Genomic DNA, 15,941 nt, shown 5'->3' with positions numbered 1-15,941 from the left:
TAAAAAGGCCATATAATCTCATAAGGACTAGGGGAAAGGAAGGCAAGCAGACCTGGAAATATTACCACAAAGCTCAGTTAGAAGAAGATCAAATGGAGGGGCACTCTGAACTAAGAATTCCAAAAATTCTTATATGTGGGTCTTATGAGATGGGTCTGAATTGTTAAGTTTTCTGGGAGCTCTTGACCTCTTCTCCCAGTCCTGATACCACACTCAAATGAAGAATCTTGGGCACCATCCAGGGGGAAAATTAGTGTCCATCTCTGTGCCTCAGTGCCTCTCAGGGAAGAGACAAATTTTGCATTAATCAACCATGAAATAAGTAGTCATGGAACACTTATTGCCTGGTCTAGCATGTGGCTTCTTACCCAGAAAGCTCAAAGAGGGTCACGAGTCTCATTCTGGTTAAATGCCATGGGACAATTTGGAGGGGATTATGGGCTGGATGGCAATATTTCCCAGTGTCACTGACAGATGGAAATCCAAGACCTATGTTGATAAATATTAGGAAGAAAGCAAGAAAACTCGGATCCCTTAGCTTCCCAAGACCCCTACTTAGGAGAAATCATGAAAAGCAGGTCAAAATCCCTCTGAGCTTGGCCTTACCATCTGTCCAGGCTTCATGGATAGAGGCCTTCTGCCGGAACTTCTCAGCCAGGTGGTCCAGTCGCTCTAGCCTCCGGATCTCATTCAACTGCCATTCCTCATAACCCTTCTCTGCCTGCTCCAGGCCACCCCATGCATTACTGATATCCTGGAGGGACAGAACAGACATTGTCAAAAGGGAATCTTTGGGGGCTCGCTTCATCATGGCAAAGCCCAGCTCCTAGCCCCACCTGGGCTCTGGGACGTTACCAGTTCATCATGGCATCAGCTGCTCCTTGTCCAGGACAAGAATTCTTCTCCAACCACACTTAACCCTCCTCACCCCAACTAGTCCCAGCTCCATAACTGATCTCACACTCTAAGCTACAATGGCTTCAACAGCAAAAAATAAAACAAAAAACTCTGTTTCTCTCTTTGAAGCCACTCCACTGGAAAGGGATTTTTCTGCATTCTTCTGGCCCTGGTAGAAGACAGTGAAAAAGCCTTGTCAGCAATTAGGGTCAAGGGGGTGTTGACTAATGGCTGAATCCTTAGTATGAGCAGAATCCAGACAGTCATTGAAGCACAGATCTGAAAGGGACCTCAGAGGCTGTCTAGTGCAACACTGAATAAAAATCCCTTCAATAACTTCCCTCATAAGCAGTCAGCCTTTGCTTCTAGACCTCTATATGGAGGAACCCTCTATTTCCCGAAGCAGACTATTCTAAATTTTGGATAACTATCAGGAAGATTTCTCTTCAAAAACAAACCCCTAAATATGCCTCCTTTCAACTTGCAAGTGTTATTCTCAGTTCTGCCCTCTGAATCCAAACAGGGAAAATGTAATCCCTCCTCTATGTGACAACCCTTCATATTCTTGAACACAGCCATCATGCTCCCCCCAACCACCTTACGATCCTGCAGGGTAAAAATGGCCATATTTACCTCAGACAATCATTAATTAGGAACCACTATATACAAGGCACTATAGTAGATAATAAGGAAGGGGTCCACTGAAGATCCTGACCTTGGAGGTTACACACTCTATCAGACAAACAAGACAAATATATGAAAAATGCAAGTAACTTCAAGCTAATGTGGGTGAGAGATGCTTACATAACACATACATACAGTATTTTATGGGCTACAAAGTTATTTCCTCCCAACAATACCACAAAGGCAGAGACTTAAATACCTTTTGCTCAATCACTTTCAGAGTTGACTCCATTTTCCCTAAATCTATTATATTCTTTAAAAGCTATTCTCATAAATGATACAAGGCTCTCTGAAATGCTCAGATTAATCAGCATTGCTTTCTCTGTACCTATGGGTGGGCAGAAGGTCTCCAGCAATATTTTAAAAGTATAAAACATTTATTAGAAAGAGATGCCTGTCTCCCAGATGCTACTCTCCATGCTTCTAAGTTGAGTATTAAGAAGCAAGAGAAAGGCTTAATAAGCCAATACTAAGTGCAACATGTTTCCTTTCCTTATACTAATTCTTTCTTGTTGGGGGGAAGGCAGGGAATATAATTTCTTTGTGATAGGAAATTCCCCCTATAATTGTTCTTTGGGGGAGTGGGCAGGGGGAACTATAATTTCCTTGGGATAGGAAATTCCAAACAAAACTTCCTTTCCCAATGTAGATCAGAACCTGCTTTGGAATGGACAGTCTTAAGAGGATTGTTTGGGCCAATGAGAGGTTAAGTGACTTGTGTAGAGTCACACAGCCAATATGTAGGTAGGACTTGAAGCTAGGGCCTTCCTAACTCCTAACTCCAACTTCCCAACTCCAAACTTTGATACATAATTCCATCCTAGCCTTTCATATATAAATACAAACAGGATTATCTTGCATCCTGGTTAAGTTTCTTGTCTACTCTCAATATGTAGTTTCCTGTACTTTACATTAGAAGTGTCAAACATGGAAAATGCTATCTTCATCCAGAGAAAGAACTATGGAGAATGAATGCAGATTGAAGTATACTACTTTTTCTCTTTTTGGAGGGGGGAAGGCAAGGCAATTAGGGTTAAGTGACTTGCCCAAGGTGACACAGCGAGTAAGTGTGTCAAGTGTCTGAGTCTGCATTTGAACTCAGGTCCTCCTGACTCCAGGGCCGGTGCTCTATACACTATGCCACCTAGCTGACCCTGAAGTATATTATTTTCTCTTTTATTTTTCTTTCTCGTGGTTTTTCCCTTTTGTTTTGACTCTTCTTTCACAACATGACTTGTAGAGCTATGTTTAATATGGTGATATATGTGTAACCTATATCAGATTGCATGCCATCTTGGGAAGCGGGGAGGATGGTGGAAATCTGGAATTAAAAATCATATAAAAGTAATGTTGGAAACCATAAATAGATAAATTAAGAAACAGATAAATAAACAAATAAATAGATGAATAATAAAAGAAGTGTCAAACACTGACTGCAACACTCTCCAGTATGACCTGAAATGTAATTGAGAAATATTTAACTTGCCAAATAAAAACACTATAAAACATAGATAATATCCAAATGTGGTTTTCTAAGTCAATATGTACCCTGCAGGGATTCTTAAGTATGGTTTAGTGGCTTCTGTTTCTATTTAAGTTTGACACCACTGCCTTATTGTGATTTGTCCTTTGTTCTTGAAGAGGACCATGACATCAGGAAGGTAATGCCATGACCAGCCTCACTTTCTTCTCCAGAGCCATCTGGGTTCAGTTGTCAGGTATAGGACAGGATAACTGGAGATGGCCCCGGAAAGGTCACAAAAGGAAATCTGCTGTAGAGATTTGGAATGCAGCCAGAAACAGACTGTCTATAGGTAGGCATCAAGGTCTTCATCACCAGGTAAAAAGGGGCCTACTATGGATCATGACAGAGAACCACAGTGGCCTGAAATCCAGGAGTAGCACTCAGCCAATCAGCCTCAGTAAAGCTTGTTTGCAAGTTGTAAGAGATGGAGATTTATGATGTTGTATACAATTGTCTTCTTGTGTTCTGCTAGGTAGAGGGAAATGTTCTTTTTGAGAATGATTAAGTTCAAACTTTAAGAAAAAAAACTTTAAATAACATTTTGCTTGATCTCCCTCCCTTCTTTGCAGTGGTAGGGCACTATGGATATGGTCCATGCATGTACTATCAGACTCTATTAACGTATGGGTTAGTTTTGCTGATTTTTTTCTCCCTCCCTCTTTATTTTTTATTAAAGGATAGTTCTCTAAGGAGGGGTGAACTTTGAAATTAGGTTGATGTAGAAACAAGTATCAATAGATTTTTAAAAAATAATAATAATAAAGTTTCGCTTGGGCCCAGAACATCTACGTATGTTCTGAGAGACAAGTAAGACAGCAAGTCCTACTACCGAGTGAATAGCACTTAGCCCGTCTCTGTCCGCCTGTAACTCACCGAGACCATCTTCCCCTCAGAGGGCATAAAAGCAGGCCTGTTGCTGAGTCGGAGTTTGGTCTGCAATGTGTTAAAGTTGATCTCCAGCTGGCACTTTTCCTGGACCTTAGGGGGCTTGTGCAGGCGACGGTAGTCTCGGAAATCCTCCAGTTTCTGCTGCATGGCCTGCATGGTGTTCTCAGGGGTTCGGTTCTCCAACCATGGGACAGTGCGGCGGATCCACTCCAGTAGCTATGATAGGAAGAGAGTAAAGCATCAGAGACAATAAGTTGTAGGGAGACAAGTTAGGAATTGGCATCCTATCCCTTTGATGCCGCCTAAGCCTCACAATCTAAATTCTAAAACTAAAAGGTAGCTTAGTATAACAGAAATAGGAGCAGTTCAGAAATTAGAAGACCTAGGCTGAAATTCCATCTCTAAAATTACCTATGTGACCTTGAGCAAGCCTCTCTGGGCCTCAGTTTCCTCATCTGTAAAAGGAAGTAGGACTAGATGGTCTCTGAGGTCTCTTCCAGGAATAGATCTGGGGTCTGATGTGACTGATCCTTTGTGAATCCAATTTCCCCAGCATTCCCACGCCTGTTATTTAAATTAATCGGAACTCACCACCAGGGCAATTCCAAATTATACCCAACACATTCCAACAGCTTTTTCCTTGTTTATAGTAAATATGATTCTGTTTATGTGTGTGCTCGCATGTACATGTAAACACAAACAGAATCGCTGATTCTGGATGGGATTTAAAGAGTAGTTAATCTAGTCCCTTCATTTTATAGAAGAGGAAACCAAGGTCCACAGAGATAAAATGACTTGCTCAGGGTCATATAGTCAAGAGCCAGAGCTGTATTGTATAACTTTTGCACAAAATGTAAAGTTGTTGCATGTAACTCTTAGCAAACTTTGGTGTGACAAGTGAGCACACATAGCATCCGGATGTACCCTATTTCCACAAAATGCGGCTGGACAATGACAGAACAACTTTTCTTCTCGTGCTAAATCAATGAAGGACAAGCATCCTCTCCCCATCACGATCAGGAAAATGCCTGGGCACGCGCCCCAGGCAGGTACCTACATCACTGGCCAGCTTCTCATAGTCCTCCATCAGCTGCTCATTCTCTTGGTTGACGGCCAGCACCTTGCAGATCCGATTAGCCGCTGTCTCCGCCTTGCAACAGAATAGTGAGAGAGAAAGAAAAATCATTTGTACACTTGTCCCAGAACAATCATGGGAGGCTAGATAGTGTGCTATCTGCTCCAGGGCCATCTTTATCTCATACCCAACCCCAGAAAGGTCACCGTCACCAGTCCATACAGAGATAGTCAAAGTATCTTGCTGTTCCTTCTTTACCCATTCATTACTGTTGACTCTGTAGGACCTGAATGGATCAGGTTCAGCTTCTCTTTGGTGCTAAACAGAGATGCAAACCAAGAGCATTAATCACCTGCCTCATTCTAATTTGATTTCTAACTTCCCTCTGCTTTGATTAATATAAATATGAATGTTTTCCATAGCATATGGTTGAAGGGTGGGTGGCCCAGGAGCATGTTCTAGGGAAGGAGAGAGGAAGAAAGTCAGGGATAAAACATCTGCCACCAGATAAACCAAGTGGATAATTTATATGTGGCTAAATGAGAACTGATTAGAAAGCCTAAGAGGAAAATGCCTAAAGTAAAATTGCATATCAGCTCCCAAAGTATACACAGGTTTATTAAACAAAGGGTAGTGACCAAACAGTCTATTCACTATGCCTGAACAAAACCAAATGGGCTTCAACTGCAATAGGAGAGATTTAGGAGAAGGAAGAACTTCCTAAGGGTAGATTATATAATATTATCAAGGGAGGCTGTAAAAATCTCCTTCCTTGAAAAGCATTTTAACTAAGATAGCTACCTAACAATCTTTTGGTTCATTTGTAATACTGGACAGAGGAAGGGGACCAGTCTTTTCAGTTACAGAGCTCTTAAGAGGAATGAATTACTTGTATATATAGGAAGTAAGTGGAAGAGGGTGAGATGGTGGCATGAGAGAAGAGGGAGAGAAAAAGGAAGAAGGGGGAGAGAAAAGAGGAAAGAAGAGAGAGAAAGGGGAAGACAGAAGAATGAAGAAAGAAAGAAACAGGAAGGGAAAGAAAGGAAGAAGGAACAGGAAGATAAAGGGAGAGAGAGAAAGGAAGAGCTGTTGAAGGGAGAGAGAGAAAGGAAGAGTAGGGAGAAAAAATGGAAAGGGAAGAGAAAGGAACTTGAGGGGAATAAGGGCGGTAAAGAGCTAATGTCAGATTTTCAGTTCTATTTTCAAAATCTTAATGTTTAGCATAAGGCTGGAGGGAACATAAGAGTGGATGAGTCCCAGTTAATACTAATTTCCCAGAAAGGGCAAAGAATGGGGGAAATAATACTGAATTTGGAGTTAAAGACCTAAGTTTGGGTGTTAGGACTGATATACTATCTATGACCCTGCATAGATCAATAATGCCCCTCTCTAGGCCCTTCTGTAAAATAAGGCTGAACTAAATGATCTCCAAAATCCCATCTAGCTCTAAAAACTTTGGTACTTTTATTTTCAGCCTGGTCTCATCAGGCAGAAAATATGACTCTGATAAAAGAGTTAAGTAATAATGGATGAGGGAAGCCTTTAAGGTCTCAGCATAGAACTGAATTATCCCCACTTTGGGAAAGTCAGTCCAACTCTGTATTATTAAATGACAATCTGGCTCCTGATGTCCATTTCAGTAAACTAACTTGGCATATTCGTACTTAAATAAGTAAAATCAGAATTAAAAACTGAATCCTTTAGGATCTCTTCCTTTTCTCCTCACCGCATCCTGCTTTGGTTAAAATGTATAGAGACAGGGCTGGGAAAGGGGAGATGAACCAATCCAACCCTATTCAACCCAAAAGAACATGAAAAGTATCACCTTTGGGCAAACTTCCAACCCAGAATTATGTAGCAATGGTACCAAATGAAAATGTCTTTCATGTCTCTACTTTTAAAAGTTAGGGACATAGTCTATAAAGGAATCTGTGTGATTAACTTTTTTTTGCTGTTTGGGTTAAAATATGCCTTAACATATTTTTACCTACAATTAAAATGAGTTTGGTCCTTTTAAAAGAGCTAAACTTCCCTCCTGTGTAAAAGTGGAGGACTGCGAATATAAAATATTATGTATAATAGTAGATATGCTGGTATTGGTTGGTTTGGCTTAACTGCTTTCTCTCTAATTCTCTATTATAAAGAATGACTTGATGGAGAGGGGAGGGATATAATAAATAAATAAATGAATAAATAAATAAAATGAAAGTGATAGAAAAACAACTCATATTACTATTTTTTTTAATAGAAGTGCGAAGGTATTCAGTGTGCTTCTGTCTGGGAAGATGAATTGGAATCAGTTCCAGTGACCTCCCACATGGAGAATTGGCAAGATATAATTAAAGGAAAGAAGATTTCACAGGATTTCAAACAAGAAAGGATCCAGTATGATTTAACCTGCTCCTTTTACATATAAAAGTTCAGAAACATATATACTTTCTTAAGGTCTCACAAAGTGGTTGATCTAGATTTAAACCAAATCCTCTAAACTAGGTTACACTCTGATGGTCCAGAGGCTTAGGGGTTTAGAGGAGAATCCCCCAGGTCCTAGTTCTGATGCTCACTAGCTATATGATGCCAAACAGGTCGCTTAATTTCTCTGTGACTCAGTTTCCTTTTCAGTAAAATGGCGACAAGTACTTTCAGTATACCTACCTACCTAAATGACTGTTGTAAGGAAAGCACTCTGTGGACTTTAAATGGAAGCCATTATCTTTATCAATATAAGGACCTCTGAGAAGAGAAATGGTTAATTCTTTAAGAGAAAGAGCTACTTTTGAGCCCAGAGGGAAGATTGAACAGCTTGGGGGAGCACATGGCTAGAGGGGTCCCAGAAAGCAGACATTTGTTCTGGAGAGAATGTCAAAGGGAATGATTATTCCACAAAGGGAAACCATAGAGGGGATGGAGGTTTTGCTTTATGAGTGGGGTTTTTCCTGGTTTGCAGAAAGAAGTAAACAGTATTATGAAAAAAGGATGGGAGGGAGAAAGGGAAGAAGGAAGGAAGGAAGGAAGGAAAGAAGAGGAGGAAAGCTAGCTTTAGGGTTAGAGGTGCTAGGGTCATAGTATCATAGATTTAGAGCTGGAAGTGCAGTGGATAGAACACTGTCCCTGGAGTTAGCAAGACCCGAGTTCAAATCTAGCCTTTCATTTTATGGCTAAGGAAATTATACTATGCTGCCGTTCAGGTGGCACTGGATCCCAAAGAGATGAAGTAATTTACTTAATACAAGTAATACGGAGCAGAACTAGGATTTGAACCCAGGTCCTCTCACTCCAAATCTAATAAGTTTTCCATTTCACCAGCTAGCTAGGTGACTTTGGACAATGAATTTCATCTCTCTAGGCCTCAGTTTCCCCAGCAGGGCAATAAAAGCAGCATCCAAATGACAGCAGGGATGCAGCCAAGGCCTAGCCATCCCATCCAAGAGTGAGAGGTGTCAGAACACAAAGTCCCCAATCCAGTAACCGAGGCTGGAGATACAGGCAAAGAAAACGAATACAATTGGTTAAGAGAACCCCAAGACATAAAACCCGTATGGTGTCGTGCATTGAGCACTAGACTTGGAATCAAGGGAAAACCTGGGTTCAGATCCTGCCTCAGATACTTACCAGCTATGTGACCCAGGGAAAAACTGTGAGCCTCAGTTTCCCCATCTGTAAAATGAGGGGGTTGAACTAGAACTCTAAGGTCCCTTCCAGCTCTAAATCCATGAGGAACATGGTCTTAGGTCCCTTCCAACTCTTGATCTTATGAGAACAGGTATATTCAAAAACTTTGCAAAGTAGTAAGAGATAAGGCAACAAGAATAAGAAATTATCAAAGGAACTTGGACAATGTACTAGCTGAGAAGACCAGATTGTGTGAATGAGTCCAAGTAGGGAAAAGGTCTTCTGAATCCCAACCCAATGTTCTATCTAACATCATCTTGCCTCTATACATAAATGAGTATCTGAGTGAAATTTTTGTTAAGTGTACAGTCAACTTCAACATCTCAAATTTTTGCTTTCTATTCCTTTACTTTCTATTTTGGTTTTCTTTGTGAAATGAATTATCTATCTTAAGAATTTATTGTTTTCTTTTTAAAATACTGCATTGGTGGGGGTTAGTGTCTATGATTCCATTTCCTCCCCCTTCTAAGTATAGTCAAAGAAAGCCAAGCAACAGATTGGTCACGTATGATCAATTCTCCAACACTACTTTTGAGGTTTATTATAATACTGTAAATCAATTGTTTTGTAGTTTACATTTGTATGCTCTTTTTTTCTAGGAGTTTTTAGCAGTCCAGTCCCATCTCCCAAGATAAGAGCACTGTATAAACCACTAAGACTCTAGTAATTATTATTAATTCACCTGGTGGCAGATAACCAAAGAGGAGACACTAACAAATGCAAATCCTCAAGGAGAGACAGCAAATAACATAACCTTAACATTTCTTTTAAACACGATTTTGAATTAGTCACTCATCCCTTGGTCCATGCAAGATCCACATAAATATGGAGATGATCTCATCTGGATCCTAAGGTCAATGTTTTCTTAACTGTCAAATCCAATAGCCAAATCCAAGAATCAGTAATGATTCTTTTTTTTTTAATTTTGAAAAATTTATTGTAAATGCACCAGCTCCACATTGATCTGCAAAAACTAGACAGCTTCTTCTTTCGCGACACAGTCTTTTTTCAGTGGTCCCATGAAAGCTTTCTTCTCCTCCACGGTCTGGAAGCGACCGTGACCAAATTTGGAGGTGGTGTCGATGAACTTCAGGTCGATCTTCTCCAGGGCATGACGTTTGGTCAGTACCAGCAGAGACTTCCGTAGGGTGAGGACACGCTTCTTGGTCCCAACGCCACAGCCTTTCAGCACGATAAAGTCATTGGTCAGCTCACCGTAGTGGACAAAGCCTCCCAGAGGGTTAATGCTCTTGCCAGACAGATCATAATTGGTGGACGCGTTGTTTTTGATCAGCTTGCCATCCTTGATCTGGTAGCCCTGGCCAATCTTGTAGATCTTCTTGTTGATCTCGGTGCGATGATGGTAGCCCTTCTGACCAGCTCGAGCCACAGAGAAGGCCACGCGGGCAGGATGCCTAGCTCCAATGCACGCCACCTTACGCAGGCCTCGGTGGGTTTTTCGGGGCAGTTTCTTTGTGTGCCAGCGGCTGGTGACACCTTTGTAGCCCTTCCCCTTGGTTACTCCAATGACGTCAATCATCTCGTCCTGCCCAAACACGGTGGACACGGGCACCTGCTGTTCCAGCTTCTCCCGGGCCCAGTCCAGCTTCTCAGCCACATTGCCGCCATTCACCTGGATCTCCATCAGGTGGGACTTCTTCTGCCTCAGAGGAAGCAGGCGCATCTGGGTGTGGGCAATGACGCGGATCACCTGGCAGTACTTCTTCATGCTGCTGAAGTCTTTCTCCAGCTGCTTTTTGCCATCATCGTCCTGCCACTTCTTGCAGTACTTGGTGAAGGCCTTCTTCTTGGACTTATGCCAGTTCTTATAGAACCGCCTCTTACACTCATCACTGATGTGCTCAGCAAAGATGGTTTTGAAGCTGCGCAGGCCCCATGATGCCTACAATGACCATGGGGGGCATCTCCACGATGGTGACGGCCTCAATGACTTCCTTCTTGTTGACCTTCCAGCCAGGCCTGTCCACCTCCCGCACCATGTGGGTCATGGTGGCCTTATAGCCCAGGAAGACTGTCAGGTGGATGGGTTTGGTGGGGTCATCTTTGGGGAAGCTCTTCACCTTTCCTCGGTGCCTGCTGCTTCACTTTCGAGGCAGGAAGCCCAGAGACCCGTGCCTGGGAGCCGAGAACTTCCTGTGGGACATGCTGCCACTGTTGCACCTGTGCCTGCCACCGAGGCGGGTTGGAAGACAGTAATGATTCTTCTTGACCTCTGTGAAATCTGACGCCACTGGTCACCCTCTTAACCTGATAACTTTGTCCTTTCTGGGTTTCTCCTAACATTCCTCACTCTTGATTCTCACCTATCTGATCACTTCTCTTAAGTCTTCTTTGCTGGATAATCATCCACAGAGTATCCTCTTAAGCAGGGTTACCACAAGGCTCTGTCATTAACTCTCTTCTTTCCTCATTCTATATACTCTCTCACCCGCTCCAATAGGATCAAATACGTCTATGCAAATGACTCCTGAAGCAATATGTCCAGCCCTAGTCCCTCTCCTGAGCTCCAGACTTACATCCTCAACTGCCTGTTGGACATTTCTAACTGGATATCTCATAAGAATCTCAAACTCAATATGCTCAAAACAGAGCTCATCTCCCTACCCAACTCACTCCTCTTTCTAACTTCCCCATTTCTGTTCTAGAAACAGTCCACAACCTTGGAGTAATATCTGATTCTTTTCTCTCTTCCTCACACCCCATATTCAATCAGTTGCCAATCTTGAAAAAATGTTAACACATCTCTCCACTCACACAAACAGCACCCTAGTCTATGCTTTCATCTTCTCTCACTATAACAATAGTCTCCCAGTTGATTTTCTTGCCAAGTCTCTCCCTTGCATTCTATCCTCACACAGGCACCATAATGATAGTTCTAAAACATATAGGCCTGGCCACGTCACTCCTCTTGCTCATAAAGCTGCAGGGGCTTCCTATTGCCTCTAGGATAAAACACAAACTCTCGGTGGTTCAGTGGATAGAACATTGCTCCTGGAGTTAAAAGACTAGAGTTCAAATCTAGCCTCCGACACTTCCTACCTGGGTGACACTGGGCAAGTCACTTAAACTGTTTGCCTCAGTTTCCTCATCTGCACAATGAGGATAATATTATCACCTACTAGCCAGGGTTGTTATAAGAATCAAATGAGAAAAGAATTATAAAGCATTTAAGTACTATATAAAACATTAGCAATCGTCATTGTTGTTTTTTGTTTGCCCTTTACAACCTGGCTCTAATGTACACTTCCTGGCTTATTAGACATCACTGCCCTTCATGCCCTGCAGAGCCTGGTGAGGCTGGTCTGATTTCAGTTTCTCATAAGCAATATTCCATTTCCTCTCCATGTCTTTACCCAGGCTATTCCCTAAGTTGTGGCTGTTTTTCTTTGACCACATTACCTCCACCTCTTGGAAGGGAGGCAGAAAACAGCTACTTATAACTCCAAGGCAATATCTTCCAGGCCCAACGATCAAGAAATTCACAAAGCAACAAAATCTAAACCTCAAATCCTCCAGGATGACCACTAACAAACACAGCTAATATTCTATGAAACAAAATTCCTGTCACTCCTGAACTCATCCCCCATCTCTAGCAGTCATTCATTCCTCAAGCCCATGCACACATGTGTCATGCCAAATCACCAATGAGCTAAGGGGGTGGGGAGGAGGGAAGGAAGGTGTAAGATAGGCAAGAGCCAAGGAGAACAAAAGCATAGACTGGATAAAAGCAAATCGGCTTCTGTGAGAGCACGGCCCCACCTGCAGAGAAAAAAACCCCACCTATCCAAATGTCAGGCTGAGCTGTATGTTCTCATGTGACCTTGAGCAGAAATTCAGCTCCAAGAAAGTAAAACAATAAAGAGAAATAACATTTCTGAGCAAGGGGTCAGGATCTGAGTAGTGCAGGAGCGTTAAGTGAGGCATGAAATAATACCCTTGGCTTCCACTACTTCTCTCCTTTCCCTCCCCTACCTATCCCCTGCCAGACAAGCTTTAGGGGAAAAACCAGGACATTAGCTTGCTTGGCTTTAGCCCTCAGCACAAGCAGATTAAAGGCAAGGAAAGGGGAAGGTGCCAAGATGGCTTCTCTCCTTGGGCTTCCCAGAGTCTCATTGGAAGACTGACCTTTGGAAGGACTCCTGACCCAGGATATGAGAAGACCCCCGTGCCCCCCAACTTTGCCCTGCACAGTGACCTTCTTGTGCCAGGAATGTGGACCAAAGGAGCATGAAATGTTTACAGCAGGAGTGGGAGGCAGGGAGAATATCACAATCAGGCTGCCACATAAAAAAAACCCCCAATACTTCTCTTCCGTGCACTGCCATTGGCTATCACACAGCAAATGCTTTAGAGACAGAAAGGCAGGCAGGTATGACTAACAATGGTAGCCCAAGTGAGAGAGAAAGCATGAGAGGGACAAAAGAAGAATGGATGCAAAGAAGAAAAAGACAAAGAGAAAAAGAAGGAAGAAGGGAGTAAGCAGTAATATGTAGTGAGCTCAGCCCACCAAAAAACCCAGCACTGGAGGCAGGAAACTCCAAGGAGCTCCTGTTCCTGAGCATGGAGGTGAGTACCTAGCAAGGATCTCCTGGCCTAAAAAAAAAAAAATAGGAGAAAGGGGATGGTAAAAATGGCACACTGTGTAAGGGAAATAGTCTGAATAGGATGGGGGAATTTCAAAAGAAGCAGACAAGGGATGAGGAGAAACAGGAAGCAGGAATGAGACAAAAAAGTTAAATGGAAAAACTGGAAAGGAAATGTACAGAGGCAGCCAATAAGAGAAATCTTTTTGAGTCTGAGCTGCCCTCCCATGGGTGACCATGAAGAGGGCCAAGGAGGCCCATCCACGGAGTAAACTGAAATTGTATTGGGCAGAGAACCATGCTAAGAATAGATCTGGGCCATAATTTCCTCAAACCTTAAGTTCAAAACCTGGGGAAGAAAAGGAGAGCAGACAAAGGCCTGAAAAGAATGCCCCTATCTAGGGAAAAAGTTTTCTGGGCTACAAATGACTATGGTAGGGCAAAGGGATAGTATATGTTTCCCTTTCTTAGGGGAGCTTCTTCCCACATAGGAAGTGCTTCAAGGCTAGGAATGAGCAAACATTCCATCCTATACTGGAAAGGGAACAGGATTATATGAAGGGACAGGGGAACAGGATGGGTAGAGCTGGCAGACAGCAAAGGCTCTCCTGGGGGGAGAGGGAATGGGCTGGCTTTGACTCACTTCTTCCCTTCCGTCCTAAAAAAAGAGCTTGCATCCCCCATGGAGTAATAAGAAGTTAAGAGCTAGGGGAAAACAGATACATTAGTGATCTGTTCAGACCCTCACTATCAATTCCTAATGTTTTCAAGCTAAAGGCTTCTATAAACCCCCCATCCCACTTTGAAAAGTCCACTGGATGGGCACATAAAAGGGTCCTGAGATTAACGCCTAGGGATAAAAGGAAAGCGGGAGTTTGGCCATTCTCTCTGAGCTCCCACTTAAGGCAGAGCCTATGGAAGTGATGGAAAAAGTCAGAAGAAACAGAAAAGTGACAGAGGGAAGTGTGAGAGGGATGGGCTGGGGAGGAATTATATCTCACCTTCTGCGCACCTGAGAAGGCGTGGCAGTAACATGAAACATAGGTCAAAATGGCCTTCTCATCCGGCCTTAGCGTGCCTACAACATCTGCGCAAAGAAGGAAAAGAGGTTGAAAGGATAAAGTAAGAAGCAGCAGCACACAGAATAAAATAAAACAGTTGTGGGGAAAGAGAGAAAGGAGAGAGAGAGGAGAGAGAGGGAGAGGTGAAAGGGAAGGGAAGGAGAGAGGGAGGGAGGAGGAAAGAGAGAGACTGCAGGGACAGAGCAGACACAATAGAAAAACAGACCGAGAAAGAGCCAAAAAGAGGGAAGAGCGCAGTCATGGGAAAGGGAAGAAACTTCCTATCATGCATATCAAGACAAGACACATCCATTTCCATGCGGAGAGCAGGGAATCCAGATGAGGACATGATCAGTGAGTTAGCCCCATGGGCCAAAGCAGCATTCCTACCTCCATAGGGATTTCTCATCCTGGGGTCAGGGAATGCCAAGGTCATGCTGGGTTCCTTTCTTTGCCATGAACATTTCTCCAACAAGATCACATGCTCCTGCTTCCACCTCAGTGGAGCTGGAGACAATCTCTTGTTCAGTTCCTACACCTGCTAGGCCCCAGGGAGGGGCTGGAGGTTTATGGGTTACCTCCCTGGGTGGCTCAAAGCAAAGCTTACCACAGGGTTGTGGGATCTAGACTCATCCCCCAACATTATCAGACACCAATTACAGGTCAAGACCTTGGCCTTGGGGTAGAGGCATGCAGTCAGGGGCCAAGAGCTCAGAGTTCACATTCTGAGGGTTGTTTGTGGGACAGTAGTAAGTCAACACAATGGTTAATAAGTAGGACAACCTCTTATCATGAGGTCCAGAGTCATAATATTTAGGGTTCCTTAGCAGCATGGAGGAGAGATTAAAGATTATGGTTGCAGGGTTTCTCCTAAAAACTCCAGTTGCTGAGACTGGTGTTAAGTTCCCTGCCAACAAAAAACTTGGACCCACTCAGAAGACCTGCCAACCCAGTGGAAAAACGCTATGGTCCACACTGAAGCACTGCACCTGAATGGATGAGTCCCAAGAAGAACCTATTCTTTTTATCGGTGGCCAAAGCTAGTGATGACAAAGCTTCAAGCCGTTTGCACCTGATTAAGAAGAGGCACTTGCCCCACAGCTTTCAGACACTGGAGAAGGAAGGAAGGGGGAGGGGGTTAAGGGAAGAGTTAGCAGGAATAGAGCCAAGCAACAGTATACCTATTTGAACCAGTCCTTAATTCTACTGGGAACCAAACCACAGATACCTGTACCTACAAGTGGGGGTTGAGAAAGAAAGGGAGGGGGATCAGAATAGGGGAGAGGAAAAAATAGTCTAGGTATTTATTAGTGGGAGGACTAAGTATATTGTATACAGGAAGGTCTAGGTACCCCATGATACCTTTTGGGCTCCTGAGAAGGCATGGTAGAAACTAGAAACATAGGTCATGATGGCCTTTTCATCAGGGCGGGCAGTTCCAACAATGTCTGTGGAGAAAAACCTAGAGTTAGGAAAGAATCAACTGGTAAACTGGGTTAAGAGAGAACTGAGGGCAGGGGACAACGTGGCACCTA

The 15,941-nt window shown here is 43.1% G+C and overlaps 1 protein-coding gene and 1 pseudogene across 3 annotated transcripts in view; both read right to left on the bottom strand.

Annotated features, from left to right (window-relative positions):
- ACTN1 (actinin alpha 1) overlaps window positions 1-15,941 on the bottom strand; it is a 140,903-nt gene that overhangs the window by 23,400 nt on the left and 101,562 nt on the right. For all 3 annotated transcript variants that reach the window (XM_069092009.1, XM_069092008.1, XM_069092007.1), the window contains exons 8-11: window positions 15,769-15,854; window positions 5,052-5,144; window positions 3,980-4,210; window positions 607-754 (exon numbers count right to left, since the gene is read on the bottom strand). In XM_069092009.1, coding sequence (XP_068948110.1) covers window positions 607-754; window positions 3,980-4,210; window positions 5,052-5,144; window positions 15,769-15,854 — 558 coding nt within the window. The remainder of the gene's footprint in view (window positions 1-606; window positions 755-3,979; window positions 4,211-5,051; window positions 5,145-15,768; window positions 15,855-15,941) is intronic.
- LOC138164313 (large ribosomal subunit protein uL3-like) lies at window positions 9,650-10,921 on the bottom strand (annotated as a pseudogene).

This window comes from Petaurus breviceps, unplaced genomic scaffold (assembly GCF_028583685.1).
Source record: "Petaurus breviceps papuanus isolate PSGF00001 unplaced genomic scaffold, PetGlider_PUasm1.0 189, whole genome shotgun sequence".
In the NCBI taxonomy this organism is placed as follows: Eukaryota; Metazoa; Chordata; class Mammalia; order Diprotodontia; family Petauridae; genus Petaurus; species Petaurus breviceps.
Note: the sequence above shows the minus strand (reverse complement) of the source record. Positions and strands in the feature narration are given on the sequence as shown.